The sequence below is a fragment of the Lactuca saligna genome, chromosome 1 (assembly GCF_052625555.1).
Source record: "Lactuca saligna cultivar CGN05327 chromosome 1, ASM5262555v1, whole genome shotgun sequence".
NCBI lineage: Eukaryota > Viridiplantae > Streptophyta > Magnoliopsida > Asterales > Asteraceae > Lactuca > Lactuca saligna.
The window spans coordinates 108728404-108744600 of NC_136417.1; the positions used below are offsets into that span (position 1 = coordinate 108728404).

General features: G+C 33.3%; 1 protein-coding gene across 1 annotated transcript; it reads right to left on the reverse strand.

Annotated features, from left to right (window-relative positions):
• Nucleotides 1-3275: 3275 nt before the first annotated feature.
• LOC145043213 (protein transport protein SEC31 homolog B-like) lies at nt 3276-15092 on the reverse strand. The gene is made up of 22 exons (XM_078991795.1): nt 14597-15092; nt 14252-14306; nt 14036-14158; nt 13367-13463; nt 13248-13284; nt 13056-13161; nt 12910-12967; nt 12171-12268; nt 11971-12090; nt 11830-11872; nt 10651-10760; nt 9713-9840; nt 8266-8830; nt 6966-7058; nt 6705-6890; nt 6394-6607; nt 6192-6307; nt 5631-5729; nt 5416-5544; nt 4662-4944; nt 3714-3952; nt 3276-3618 (listed from the first exon to the last, which is right to left on the reverse strand). The coding sequence occupies exons 1-22, from the start codon at nt 14923-14925 to the stop codon at nt 3529-3531; spliced, it is 3318 nt and encodes a 1105-aa protein (XP_078847921.1). The 5' UTR covers nt 14926-15092; the 3' UTR covers nt 3276-3528.
• Between the last annotated feature and the right edge of the window lie 1105 nt (nt 15093-16197).

Genomic DNA, 16197 nt, shown 5'->3' on the forward strand with positions numbered 1-16197 from the left:
GAAATTGACTCTGACACGAACACGCCCCGTGTTAAAAACCAAGGCAAAATCAGCATGCCCCGTGTTGCCCTCTAATTGCCTTCTTCATACTTCTGAACCTCAACACGCCCCGTGTTCAGTAAGGCTAAATCAACACGCCCCGTGTCAGCATCAGCATCATGAACACGCCCCGTGTTCAGCAAGGCTAAATCAACACACCCCGTGTCAGCATCATTCATCAAGAAAACCCTCCAAAACCCTCCTACACGACCCGTGTCACTTGTACCTTATCTTATACGACCCGTGTGCATGTTTTTACCCAAAAATACCTCAAATACAAATACATAAACCCATGTATTTTGTACCCTTTTGTAAACACTTGTTTTACATAAAATCGAGCTTTAAATGAACTTTTTGTTACTTATCCAATGCCGGATTGATCTTTGAACAAATATCTACCAGTCGCTCCAAGAGTCCCAATATCGACCAGTCCATTCAAAGAACAAATACCGACCAGTCGCTCCATGAGTCCAGTTCAGTCAATTTATTGACGAACCTACTTGATATATATTTATATATTTATATACTTTATTATAGCTTTACGTCATTTAAATATAGTCATTTATATTATTTATAGTTTTATGTCATTTAAATACAGTCATTTATATTATTTATAGCTTAACGTCATTTAAATACAATCATTTATATTATTATAGCTTTCAGTCATTTACAGCTTTCATATTTATACTTATTCCGCAATTATTATTCTTTATATATATATATATATATATATATATATATATATATATATATATATATATCTTATATCTTAAACTGATATATCTGTCATACAGTAACTGGTAACCGAGCCTTTTGTTGTGGTGATCAGATTGTTATATTTCAAACAAATCGGTATCTGAGCTGATATATAAAAGGAATAATATCCAACAAATTCATTTATAAAATATAATATGCGTATATATTTCGTGCTTTTGATCAAATCAAATTTTCAAACAATTATAATTTTATATTTAGGTAGATGTTTTTTTATATTTATATAACATTATGTAACTTTTTTAAAATATCATTAGAAACAATTTGAAAAATCATCAGAGTTTCAAATGTATGTAGTGAAAGGAAAATGCTTCTTTTGTGGTCCAAATAGATTAAACTCGGACCGATTCAACTAAACATACCAAACTACTTATTTTTTTTCTAGTGAAACCTAGTTTGTATATATTTCGTGCTTTTGAATCAAAGTGATTTTTCAAACAGTTATAATTTTAGGTTTAGATAGATGCTTTTTTATATTTATATAAAATTATGTAACTTATTTATAATATTATTATAAATAATTTGAAAAATCATGGGAGTTTCAAATGTTTGTTATGAAAGGAAAATGATTCCTTTTATCAGTCCAAAATGATCCAACTCCGGTTCAACTCAATATACTCAACTACATAATTTTTTTTCCAACTGAAAAACGGTTTAAACCTGAAAAAATTCGGTTCAAAGCCATTTTTGGAATTCTAAAAGTTAACTGGACACTTGCCAATATAGACAATCTCACCAAATAATACCTTCAAAATCCTACAAAGGTAGGCATGAGGAAGTTCTCATGGTTTGATCTCTTTGAAACATTTCACAACATTTCCTATTTATAAAAGAGAAAATATTCTCTTGTTTATTCTCACCATCGATGTGGGATGATCACATTGTGATGTGGGATGATGACATTGTAATAAAACACACCCTTTCTTGTTTATAGAATATTATTTAACTTATTTATAATGAATGTAGTGAAAGGAAGTTAAAAAATAGGGTTTCAAATGCATGAAAGTTCAAGAAAAAATGCTAGCTTTATAAGTATAAGTATGTATGATATGATATGATGTTTAGTAACAAATAAATTTTATCCTACCAAGTTTCAATTATTGTCCGAACCTTAAACGTGTTTTTATTGATCAGTTCTTTTTTTTTTACCCCGTCTTCAAAGTGTTTCTATTAATCGGTATTTTATTCTTCATTCCACTTTTCTTTATTATTTTATTTATTAGTGATTTTTTTATTCCTCATTTCTATATAATTGTTTTTTTAATTAACCAACTTTTTTTCCCCTTTTTAATTCGTCCTCACCCTACTTAATTTATCATTTTTTGTCAATCAATTGTATTAATTTTTTCCTAGTTCACTCTCATCCATTTTTAATTGATTAGTATTATTAAAATTTGTTTTATATATATATATATATATATATATATATATATATATATATATATATATATATATATATATATATATATATATATATATATATATATATTTAATTTTCGTTTTTTTACTAGTTGACTCTCATCCATCTTAATCGATTAGAACACCTTAGTGGTAGTAACAATATTTTTATATACATATAAAAAATTATATTAAGGTTGTATTTTTATTTTTCGCACAGGACCTTCGAAATCAGAGAACCGGCCCTGACGAACTTAACGGAATAAATAAAACTCAAAATTTTATTTATCGGATTTTACTTTTGTTGATTAGAAAATAACGGGTTGTTACATTTTATGACATAACATTGTGGTGTGACCGTTTAGACCTCGAACCAGGGCCTATTGGGCTTTTAAAATTCCGGTCTAAAGATGTTTTATCTCATTCGTTTGAAGTTTGACTAACAATGGATCTTTTTCAACGTGTAATTTAAAGTTTGTATTCAAATTTAGGTTGTAATTTCATCATTTTTTTGTTACATATTCAAGGAGTTACAATGCCGCTACATCAAAATATCAAAACTAAAAGATTTTGGCTTTTCATATACTCTGCTTCAACGACTTGTATCATAAGCAACTAATGTTGTACTGATACAAGAACCAAAAAACCAGTATCAGTATTTGTATGCCTACACATGTCCGGTCCACCGGCCACACTTTCACCTTAAATCAGTCCAGCCCAAGAATCGGTTCCAAGATAGTAGTCCGATATGATCCAAGTGCTCACCCCTACTTCAACCTATATTTCAATGACCAATTTTACATTTTTGTCATCGGATGGTTGCTTATACCATATAATACTTTTCTCACACCTCTTATATCCTTCCTCAGGATCATTGGACATGAATGCACGTTTATTTATAGGTGGAACAAAGCTGTAAACTGTCTGTCTTATTGAGTCCGATCCAATCAAATTCATGTCAAACTCAATGAAGGCCATTCTATTTATAAATCATGTCCTACATAACAAATGGGACCTACAAGATATGAGGAAATCATCAAATCATGATGCTAACAGTATAAGAATTAATACAAGTACAACCCAAGCGTATTTTATAAAAACTATGCTCTCAATTTTCAACAAAATTATGTCCTTTAGCTACTCAAGAAAATGAAATCTATTTTAATACACAAACAAAAACCATACCTATGGCAAAACCCTGTAATCTAACTTCTTTAAATTCAAAACCATCCGAATTAATTTATAGAAAGTTAACAAAAAAAAAAAAAAAAAAACACCACCACACATCCACACCCTGAAACGAACTATGCCTTATGCTTATCCCATACTTTGTCTAATCCTGATCATTCGTTTCAGTGTTGCTAACCAGAAGCTACACTCGTCCCATTCACTGGTGGTAAGATCCACCTAAAAAAAAAAAAAACAACACGATCAGAATTCAGAAGGGCATTCATGTCTTTTTACATTTTTGAGTGTGAGATAATAATATAATATTATAATACCTGGATTTTGAGGGCTGTAGTGAAGTCGCCATGATTTAATGCTTGACATAACTGAACAAGTTTTTCAGCAGCATTTTTGGAAATATCAGAATTGTTTAATTTCACAAACAAAGCACCGAGTTTCTTTGAGTTGTCATCAATCTCTCGTTTCTTAGCTGGAACTGCACGTGAACCTCCTAAAGCCTCTGATGTCTCGTTGAACAGTCTAGTCAATGTCCCAATAACCGGCTTCTGTTGGGCTGCAACACAAAACGTCAAAACTTTTCTTTAAGACATAATTGCAAAAATGGTCCCTGTGGTTTCTCATTTTATGTGACTAAGGTCCAAACCTTTGAAAAGTTGCAAATTTGGTCCTTTTCAACAAGCTCTGTTGTGGTTTTGGTCCCTCTCTTGTTAATTTTAACTTTTTGAAAATGACAATTTTACCCTCAGGGACCATTTTTGCAGAAATGGTCCTTGTAGTTTCTCATTTTATGTGGCTAAGGTCCAAACCTTTGAAAAGTTGCAAATTTGGTCCTTTTCAACAAGTTCTGCTGTGGTTTTGGTCCCTCTATCGTTTAACTTCAACAGTTTGGCTGTTAATTTTTTTGAAAATGACAATTTTACTCTCAGGGACCATTTTCGCAGAAATGGTCCTTGTAGTTTGGTAAAACTGTCATTTTCAAAAAAATTAACAGCCAAACTGTTGAAGTTAACAAAAGTGGGACCAAAACCACAACATAACTTGTTGAAAATGATCAAATTTGAAGCTTTTCAAAGGCTTGGACCTTAGCCACATAAATGAGAAACCACAGGGACCATTTTTGCAATTTCGTCTTTCTGTTAATTTTAACTTTCAAAAATAATTCTTACAATAGCATCCACAATAGGAAAGTGAAAAACATTTAAGATATCTCCACAATTATTTAAATGAATATAATACTATTAGAATTATGAAAAGCTCAATACCAGGAACATTTGACACGTCAGCAGTCTGTACTGTCGGAGGAGGGGTGGCAGGAGGTGGTGCAGCAGACTCGGGGCCACTGTTGGGTTGCATTTGACCGGATCCTGTTCTTTGCATTCCTGTATTGTTATTAATAGGCATGAATCCTCTTACAGGAGGTGTGGGTCCCACGTCATGGAGTACCTTTGGCCCGGTGGTGGGGACCATTGGAGATGGGACCGGGGCAAAGGAACCAGGCCCCGGTGGGCCCGCTTGATAATTGGAATTTGCATTCAACTGAGATTGCTGTTAAACATGGTGTTAGAATTAGAAATTAGAATCATACTTATTTTTTATAGAGTAAATTACACGAATGGTCCCTATGGTTTGGGGTAATTTGCACGCTTGGTCCCTAACTTATTTTTTTAACTCGGAAGGTCCCTACTGTTTGTTTTTGTTGCGTGTTTGGTCCCTGTCTTACCTAAAAAACTATTATTTAAATAGGGAAAAATGGTGGGGTGGGTAAGGTAAGTTGAGTGGGGTGGGGTGGGGTTGGGGTGTCTTTTATTAAATAAATTAAAAAATCAAGAACAAAATAGTCTTTTTAAATAAGACAGGGACCAAACACGTAACAAAAACAAACTGTAGGGACCGTCCGAGTTAAAAAAAATAAGTTAGGCACCAAACACGAAAATTACCCTAAACCATAGGGACCATTTGTGTAATTTACTCTTTTGTATATCAGGGAATGGAATTGGAATGGAAAGAAATACATACAGGATATAACTGAGAACCCAATGTGGGAGCTTGCTGATATTGGTCAGCATTTCTCATCATTGGAGGTGTCATGGGAACAAAGGGTCTTGCAGCCGGTTGATTTGCAGGTGGAGCTTGATTGAATCCCATCTAAAAAAAAATATATAAAAGGGTATTTTGGTCATTCGATAAAAGAACTGGAAGAATGTAGGAGTTAGGATCAATGATTTTCATACCTGTGGAGTGGGAGCTGCAGGAGATGGAACAAACATGTTACGTTGTGGCTGTTCATATTGGTTGCTGTAAGAAGGCCCAGGTGGTTGTTGATAGTTTTCCTGAATAAAAAAAATAAAATAAATAAATAATTAAGATGATAATGATACAACTCGTGTATAGAGATTAAATTACATGAATGGTCTCTATGGTTTAGGGTAATTTGCGCGTTTGGTCCCTAACTTATTTTTTTAACTCAGAAGGTCCCCTATTGTTTGTTTTTGTTACGCGCTTGATCTCTGTCTTACCTAAAAAGACTATTTGGCCCTTGATTTTTTTAATTTATTTAAATAAACACACCCCCAACCCCACCCCACCCCCCTCACCTTACCTTACCTACCCCACCATTTTTCCCTCTTTAAATAATAGTCTTTTTAGGTAAGACAGGGGCAAACGCGTAACAAAACAAACAATAGGGACCTTCCAAGTTAAAAAAATAAGTTAGGGACCAAGCGTGCAAATTACCCCAAACCATAGGGACCATTCGTGTAATTTACTCTAGATAATATAAAAAGCATAAATACCTGATAATAATTTTGAACAGGCTCCACAACAGGATTTGTTTGTTGGTTAGCAGAGTATACGTTTCCTGTATGTGTTTGAGAATATGCATAATCTGTAGATGCGTTTCCATTTATCTCTATAAGACAATAACAAACAACAAATTCATTCAGAATCTAGGTTTTAGGGTTTAAAATGTTGGGAAGAAGAATGAGTAGTGAATACCTGGTTGAGATGAGAAGGCAATCCGATCACGTAAGATTACAAGTTCAGGAGACAAATCTTCAGTTCCCATTAGTTTCAAATACTCCATAGCTGTTGATAAAAGTCCTTGACTTGCTAAAATCTCAGCATACTTCTCAACAAGTTTACATAAAGGAGCACTGAATCTCTTTTGTCCAGTTGCTAAAGCAAGGACTACAGTTTTCTCCATTAAATCCTTCAAATACATACAACTTACATATTATACCAATTCACCAAAAGGAAAAGATTATATATTCATTCGATTAAAAAAGGTTAAGGTAAAGGACTTTTACCTGAAGAAGATCAACATAGGATTTTCCCTCATGCTCAGTTGAAACCTTCTTTGACCAGATTTCTACAGTTTTATCGATATTTCCAGAGCATATGTAGCAAAGAGTTGCGGCTAAAGTGTTTCCAGCATTTAGGAGTCTAGAAGCAAGAGTATCACAGAGTGAAGTCCATTCATCTCCTTGTGCAAACTGTGATTACAGGGGGGTAAAAAAGTAATTAATATCATTGATTTTTCAGAATTGTAAGTTATTTTATTAGCTTACAGTGCAGAGGAGAGCAAGAGTTTCTTTCCAAGATCTGAGGGGCCTGATATTTACTAGACTAACAAGGTCATTATTTACCATTGCAGCAACAACCTGTCAAGTAGAAAATTATAAAATTAATAAACTAATGCAATTAAAAGTAGAAACTAAAAAAGCTGTGATTTAATAAACAACAAAGAAGAAAAAAAAACATTGTACTTTCATTGATTTGTTAACTATAACATTCAACTTCCATTTTTTTTCTATTAAAGCTCTAGTTTTAAGAATCAACCCAATACAAAGAAAGTTTCATTGTTTCATTGCTATAATTGGGTAGACTTTACAAAGAACAACTTTTTTAATAAATAATAAAATAAAATAAAATAAACTGAAAGTACAATGCTACAATTGGCTATAATTTTCAAAGTGTCTTGTGACTTTGTAGGATTTTAGAAAATCAGCCAAAAGATTGGCTTGGATCAAACACGTCTACTTGGTCAAAAAGTCAAAACTAATACAAAATGTCCTCATTTTATAAGGTTTTATACAGAAAAGTCCCATTATTTTGGGAAAGTTTTTGAAAAAGTCCTAAATCTTTTTTTTAATAGAAAAGTCCAGATTATTTAACATTTTGCCCAAATGAACGGAAAAGCGCTTTTTTAAGAGTAAATTACACGAATGGTCCCTATGGTTTGGGGTAATTTGCGTGTTTGGTCCCTAACTTATTTTTTTAACTCAGAAGGTCCCTATTTTTTGGTTTTGTTATGTGCTTGGTCCCTATTGTTTGTTTTTGTTACGCGCTTGGTCCCTGTCTCACCTAAAAAGACTATTTATCTAAAGAGGGAAAAATGGTGGGGTAGGTAAGGTAAGGTGAGAGGGGTGGGTGGGTGGGGTTAGGGGTGTGTTTATTTAAATAGATTATAAAATCAAGGGCCAAATAGTCTTTTTAGGTAAGACAGGGACCAAGTGCATAACAAAAACAAACAGTAGGGACCTTCAGAGTTAAAAAAATAAGTTAGGGACCAAACACGCATATTACCCTAAACCATAGGGACCATTCATGTAATTTACTCCTTTTTTAATTTAATAGGAAAGGACAGATTATGTGATTTTCCCAAAATAATGTGACTTTTCTATTTTCTACATAAAACCGTATTTTATCTATATTCTAATTCTTATTACTTTTGCAACCTTTGAAATAAATGAAAGTGGAATGCTATAACACAATAAACATTAAACTATGTTGATATTTCTTGCATTTAGCCCTTAAATCAAAGGTAAACAACATATAAAGTATAAAGAAAGAGAAGAAAAAACATGCCTTTAAGTATGGAGAAGTATTCTTTTTAAGGTACTGATCACGTGTGGTCTCCCACAGGGAAGCACCACCAACTTGAGCAATAACTAAAGCATCTGCCATCTTATTTGCAGCTATACACTGTTCAACAGCTCCCTTGTAATCCCCAACAACCAATGCCCGTTGAACACCATCATCAAACAAAGCATCTTGTGAATCACTTTCTCTTGTTGGCTCTTCTTCTTCAACAACTGGACCAGATTCTTCAGTGACAAAAGTGTTATGAGAAGTTGATGAAGGGGTCTCAGCTCTAGGAGTTGGGAAATTGTTGAAGAAATCTTCCCCGTTGTCAGAGGGGTCATTTGGTAATTTCAGTGTGAGGTTGGATTCTGTTACTCCTCCTTCTTTAGGTTCATCAATGTGGGAAGTTGTTATATCCTCAGACTCAGAGGGGTTGTTTTGTAATTCATTGTTTTGTGTTTCTGAAGGTAGAGTGAAACCAAGATGGTTTAATAGTTTTGTACGTGCAGTTCCATCTTCTTCAAACATAACCTTCAAGAATCCCCATGTTTCTTTGTCATCTTCAGATCTGTTTTTGACAATTCAACAAAATGTTTTTGTAAATAAATATAACTGATTTTTTCTTTATTTCAATATATATTATGAGGGTATTTTCGTGTTTCATGTTCCATTAAAAGACCAAAATACCCTCATAATATTTATTGAAATAGAAAAAAAAATTAAAAAGATACCCCGATTTTTTTTTATTTCAATATATATATTACGAGGGTATTTTCGTGTTTGATGTTCCATTAAAAGACCAAAATACCCTCATAATATATATTGAAATAAAAAAAAATAAATTAAAAAGATACCCTGATTTTTTTATTTCAATATATATTACGAGGGTATTTTCGTGTTTGATGTTCCATTAAAAGACCAAAATACCCTCATAATATATATTGAAATAGAAAAAAAAAAAAATTAAAAAGATAAACTGATTTTTTTATTTCAATATATATATTACGAGGGTATTTTCGTGTTTGATGTTCCATTAAAAGACCAAAATACCCTCATAAAATATTAACAGACCAGAATTGGAATTTGATATTCCATTCCATGATATGTTTGGTTGCCTTGGATTCCTTCAATTTTCGTGTTTAATGGATTTCACCATCAGAATTCAATGCCATTAAAAGACCAAAATACCCTCACAATATATATTGAGATAAATAAACCAAAACACTCTGATTTTTTTTATTTCAAAATATAAGGGTATTTTGGTCTTTTAATGGCATTGAACTATGATGGTGAAATCCATCAAACACGAAAATTGAAGGAATCCAAGGCAACCAAACATATCATGGAATAGAATATCAAATTGCAATTCTGGTGGATTCCATGAACCAAAAAGATAGTCTCAAATTTATTCGGAATGAGAAAAGTCCATAAAATTATTAAGAATACATACTCAGATTCTTGAGATTTTTTGTCACACAGTTGCCTCAATAAAGGCCTCTCTCCACTACTCATTGCAGCTTCGAATTCAGATGAGGTGCTAACTAAACTATGTTCAGTAACCAACTCATGCACATCAACCTGAAAACAGTATTGAAAAAAAACTGTTAAGCTAAAAATAACAGGGAAATTACAAAAAAATAGGAATGCAGTTTGCCTTTTTTTTTACCAATACGAGTATCTACATCAGTTTTTACAAATATGGTTAAAATCAAGGGAAATTAAGTAATCTAACCACTTTTTAATGTGTATTTGAAAAAATAACCCTTTTTTTGCAAAAATAACCACTTTGTCCGGAATGGGGTTATTCCGCTCCAAGAAAAAACATTCTTTTTACTTAAATTTCGGATTTCAGAAAAAAAAAAAAAAAAAAAAAAAAAAAACCATCGATATTTCAAAAACAAGTATGAAATCGGAAGAACTCCGGAATTTCGAAAAATAAATAAATCATCTTTTACTTAAATTTAACAAAAAGATTTTAAAAAAACATAATAATATGAACTATATATGTTATTAGTGCATGAAATTAGACATCTTATTGAGAAACGGTGACATTGAACATTTCAAAATGTAGCATTTGGAATCCCAAAATAAAATAAAAAAATTTCTTTGAAAATTAAAAATAAAAAATATATATATAAAAAAAATCTGGAATATGAACAGTACTCCGGAATTAGGCATTCTGGAGAAAGTGGTTGTTTTTCAAAAACTGAAAAAATATGGTTATTTTCTTTGAAAACCTCATTTATAATGGTTGTTAGTTTACTCAATTTCCCTAAAATCAATATACATTGGCTATATTGGTGAAGAGGCAGAGTATGTTGCTCTTTTCCCACAATTTGCCCTGATGATAAATAAAAGAGAAAGGCAATGGAAAACCATTAGAAGTACCTCTGAAGCTCCAGATGAAGAACCAGTTGTGTGAAAAGAAACAAGTTTCCCACCAAAACCAAAAGACACTCCAGCTTTGCGTTGGTACCATTTTGGAGCCTTTAAAGGTGCTGCACAGAAATCATAAATATATAAAAACCAGCATATAATATGATACATATATATATATATATATATATATATGTTAGGGCAAAAAAAGAACACCAAAACTCAGAAATGAAAAAATATACAAGCCAAAGATAAGGCAATATAAGGGCATGTCTTTGGTTACTGGATTCTTATGAAATTGGAATTCGATTGGTGTGTTTTAAAAGGCCAAAGATAAGTGGAAATTAGGGCATCATTGGTTTGTGGATTCTGATGAAATTGGAATTCGAGATTCCATTCCATGGTGTGTTTTAAAAGCCAAAGATAAGGGGAAATAAAGGCGTCTTTGGTTGGTGGATTCCAATGAAATTGGAATTCGAGATTCCATTCCATGGTGTGTTTTAAAAGCCAAAGATAATGGGAAATAAAGGAGTCTTTGGTTAGTGGATTCCAATGAAATTGGAATTCGAGATTCCATTCCATGGTGTGTTTTAAAAGCCAAAGATAAGGGGAAATAAAGGCATCTTTGGTTGGTGGATTCCAATGAAATTGGAATTCGAGATTCCATTCCATGGTTTTTGGTAGCCAAATTTACAAAATTCAAATCTGTAGGATCTTTCGAAATATTTGTTTGGCTGGGTGGAAGGAGTTTAGATTCATTCGTTTTTATTTAAAGACCAAAATACCCTCACTGTATATATTGAAAATAATATAAATATTATAATTTAATTATGTATACTGAACATAGATATAAAAACTAATTATAAACATAAGAAAATTTAAATATCCTCCTAACTTTTCTTCCTAATTATCCTCCAACTCATATTATGACATGTGGATATCATTAATTCTCTCTTAATCCCATCTCTTTATTCTGACACTTGTCTTCATCTAATGAATAGGAGGATAAGTGGGAAGAAATTGTAGGAGGATATTGATTTCTCTAAATGTAATGATATGATTCAATTTTTGTTATTAAACCCCATTCCATTCCATAAATAGAAAAGATGCATCTATTTATTTCAATAGCAAAAAGGGCATTTTGGTCTTTTAATAGAAACGAATGAAATCGAGCATGAAGAAGTATGTTACCTGAGCCATAATGACCCTCACCAACACCATATCGAGCACAAGCCTACACGAATCAAAGAACAAATATAAGCATTTCATAAATCTCAAAATACAAACAAACAATTATGAAACATAACATTGAATAGGAACAATATAGCTAACCTCAATGTTATAAATACCAATTTTCCCATCAAAAGAAGATGCTGATATGACCCCTGGTAACTTTGGATACCAGTGCACATCAAAATTCCAATTGGTTCCAGCTGGAAGTTCAGACACAATCTGAAAAGTTGAAATACCATTTTAAAATGTTTAGTAAATATTGTCACAAAAATAACTTAACTAAAAAAATAGCTACATACCTCAGCAGAATTAGTGTTCCAACAAATAGTGCGATTATCTTTGGCACATGTAAGCAGATATGAACTATCATGGGGACACCATTCCATTGCAACAACACCTGTTATATCATTTTGTTGTGAATCAGAGATTAAAATAGTATGAGAAAATTATATAGAATATTCAAAGCATAGGCTTCTATTATATTTGGAATTTTCTTTTTGAAACTCAAAGGGACTTGTTGACTTATGGTTGTAGGAAAAGGAGTTTTTAAAAAAAAGTGTTTGGATTAGCTTTTGTGGTGGGAAAAGTCAATAAGTTATTTTTTAAAAGGTGTTTGTTTTAACTTAACATCTTTTAAGGGGTGTTTTACCTTTTACAACCCAAAAAGCTATAAGGAGTTTTGATAAGCTAGAAATCCCAACTTATTGAAATCTCCTTTTTAAAGAGTTGATGAAAAGTTATTTTAACAGTCCTTTTCACATTGCCAAACACTTTTTTTGACTTATTGACTTTTCAAAAAGCCAATAGTCAATAAGTTGTTTTTAAATGAAATCCCAAACACCCTCTAAGGCTTTTTTTTAAAGTGATGTCTTGGATAAATGATGTTTGAGAAAATGAAGGTACACTTGAGGAAGTTGAAGGAAAACATAAATGAAAGCAATTTGTAAAAAGTTAAGACTTAATTGGGGAAGAATCGTTTCCCTGACTTTGTTTTTTAAGTCGTTATTTCTGCATTAAGTAAGAAAGAAAGCAGTATACCTTTAGTATGACCTACTAACTCTCGCAATGGTGACATTGTGTTCCTCATATCCCATAACTGCATGCCAAAAACAAATGTAAATTGCAAGAATTAAGAGCTTAAAATATGAATATGCATAAACGAAAGCATAATTCGTAATCATTACCCTTAGTGAAGGTGAATTATCATCCTCTGAAGCAACAATAAGTTGAGTGGCAAAATCAGGATGCCATTGCAAAACTGAACATCTTCTTCTAACTGAATCTGAGAAGCTGCAAAGTAAAAAATTTATATCAAATTGGTTGGTGGATTTAATTATTTGCAAATTCATTATCTGAATCTGACTGCATAAAATTACCTTATAATTGGCTTTTGCTTCCTGAGGTCCCAGACCACTACAACCACCAAAAAAAAGATTTAAAAAGATGTATTAATATTTGGATAGCTAAAACATATTCAGGTAATTCACATCCATACCAGTTGTTCCATAAAAAGAAGTTGATGCCAAGATAGGCTGGACCTTCTTATTCCATGACAAATATGCTATTTCTCCATGTGTTGAAGATTCACTGCCCTGCAGACACAGGTTAATTAGAATTTAGATGTCAAAACTCAAATGGCTTTTTACAAGTTTGCCCTCAAATATTTCTGACTTGTGCAAAATGAACAATTTAATAGAGAACTCAATGAACTTAATGGTTTCTTCGAGAACAGCAGAATTTGAAGTATGGTTTCTTTATGACTTAATGAACTTAATGGGAATAAAATTTTAATCTGGCAAACAATATATGAATGTAGGGGAAAAGAACGAGGGCCTAGATTTTTTATGATAAACGGATGAGAGGCAAAAATTGAGACCCATAAGAAACTAAAGAGAGGTAAATAGTACTAAACTCAGTTTGCTATGTTGAAAGGCATATAACTAAATACCACCTATACTTGTAATCAGATTTCTACTATTAGTCTATAAGCAAAAGCCCATGGATGGAATGCAGGGGATAAAACAAATTAAGAGAAAAATCCTGGATTTTTTTCTACTTTTTATATACAAGATTGCAGCTCACATATAATAATATTAATAAGAAATTGCCATGGGAAATTTAGATCAAAATTTAGATAATGAAAATGTAGTAAAGCCGTTGTTACCTTAAGGGGAGGAAAATGTGTAGGCTCTGTTGGTTTAGCAAAATCCCATATACAAATTTCACCTTCTTCAGCGCCAGATGCAAGATGGTTTGGTGAAAGGGAACTAAACTCCAGACCACGAACCTGGAAAAACAGATATGATGCACAACCTTTCAATAACGGTTTATTTTAAGTGTCAGTGAATGTTAGATCCCACGAACGAAAAATAAAACTCACAGGCCCTTTGTGTCTTGATAGTTGTTGAACAAGAGCATTTTCCCTTTCCTCCGGACTAGAATCAATGAAAATAAATAATAATGAGGTTTTCATGAAGATAAGAACATAGTATGGCAAATAATATAATAGTTTTGTGGAATTGGGGGAGTGTGTGTTATCCTGTAGGAGCTGAGCTACAAGTAATCGCATCATTCAACATTCTCAATGACATAATAGAAGTTCATACAAACAATTCCCTCGGATTCGGAAGAAAAGAAGCAGAATCTAATGTAAGACTCAACCAAGTTCAGTAAACGACTGCAATCTGACCAGCTACAACGAAGTGCATCGTTAATAGTAGCGTACCTCATGAGTAAGCGAGGGTTCCAGACACCGATGTTGCCATCTACAAGTCCACCGGCAATGAGACCGAGTGAGAATTCTTCTGATCCCGACGACGGTGATTTCCCCCAAGACAGCCGATTAAACGGTTCTGAACTAGGTACAGCACCTGATACCGGAAGGTCACGATCATCAGATCGGAAATCAAGGTTAAGGATTTCAAGATTTGCAGACGAACTGAACGACATGTCTACGGCTCCAGCCATAGTTCCGGCGGCAAGGAAGGGCGCATCGGGGGCAAACGCCACCAATGCCGATCTATCCACTTCCTTTACACACGCCGATGTGCCCATTTTGATTCGACTGCTGATTAATCAAGAGAGTAAGCTCGAGATCTAAAGGGGGATTTTGAGTTTCTAGGGTTAGGCTGTGATCTAAAGGGGATTTTGTATCCGGAGACCCGAATCTGTGGTGCTTGCCGTCTCTCCTGTTTCTTCTGTTTTCTTGGCGTGCGTTTATAACAGTAGCACTACTAACCTTATGTAAATGACGGTTTACCCGTCATTAGCACCAATCACATTTTGCCACGTCTTAACTAAATTTAAACAAAATACTACCTGAACACGACTAAATTCTACTAAACGCATTAGTTAACCATCCTACTATTTTTTTTAAGCAGCAAATAATATAAATAAATAAAAACAAAGAGGGCAAAAGGCAAAAGTAGCAGAAACTACACAAAGGCAAAGTATGAACAAAAGGGAAAATAACAAAACTTAGACAAGCATTAAGAAATATAAAAACTCATATTGCCTTGTATTTGCACCAAGTAAATAGGAGCCTTGTATTTGCACCAAGTAAATAGGAGGGAGATAACATTATCAGCAACATTGGTGTGGTTACAGGTAATTTTTTTTAAACACCTCATCATTCATCGCTCTCCAAACACTCCACATAACGTAAAAGAAAATCACTTCAAGAATTTGTCTTTTTCTGTGACAGTTCCCCCGTGTGGCGGCATAGTTGAGAATCTGTGACACTAAGGTATCGCTGATGTTGGATCCTGCACCATTTAAAAATCCATTTCTACACTGTAACAATATAATCACACATGGCCAAAAGATAATCGACAGTTTCCATTTCTTTATGACACAAAGGGCAGAGAGGTTCCGGGACTTTAATTCCTCTAACCGCAAAGGTATCAGCAACCGAGATCCTACCTAAAGAGGCACTCCAGACGAAACATTTTACCTTCAATGGAATGCTTTTAGACCAACAGATCAAAATACCCTTTGTATGGGATAAGATTATCATCAATTAATCTCCTCATAGCATTAACAGTGTATCCGCCATTAGTGGATTTAGTGAAGCATAAACCAAAAGAAGACAAGGGAAGATTGATCAACTCTCTTATAACATTGTACAACTGCATTAATTTGTGTAGAGAAACCGCATCATTGGGCTCACGTTTCCAGTTCCAAGTGAAACCCTGAGCAGATAGTCGATCCTCCAATCTGCAACATTTAATTGCCTCCCGACTGTAAAGAGATGGAAAACGAACTTAAAACGGGATAGGACTGCATCATTGGTCTTTCCGTAACAGGATTTGAACATTGAAGCCAGGA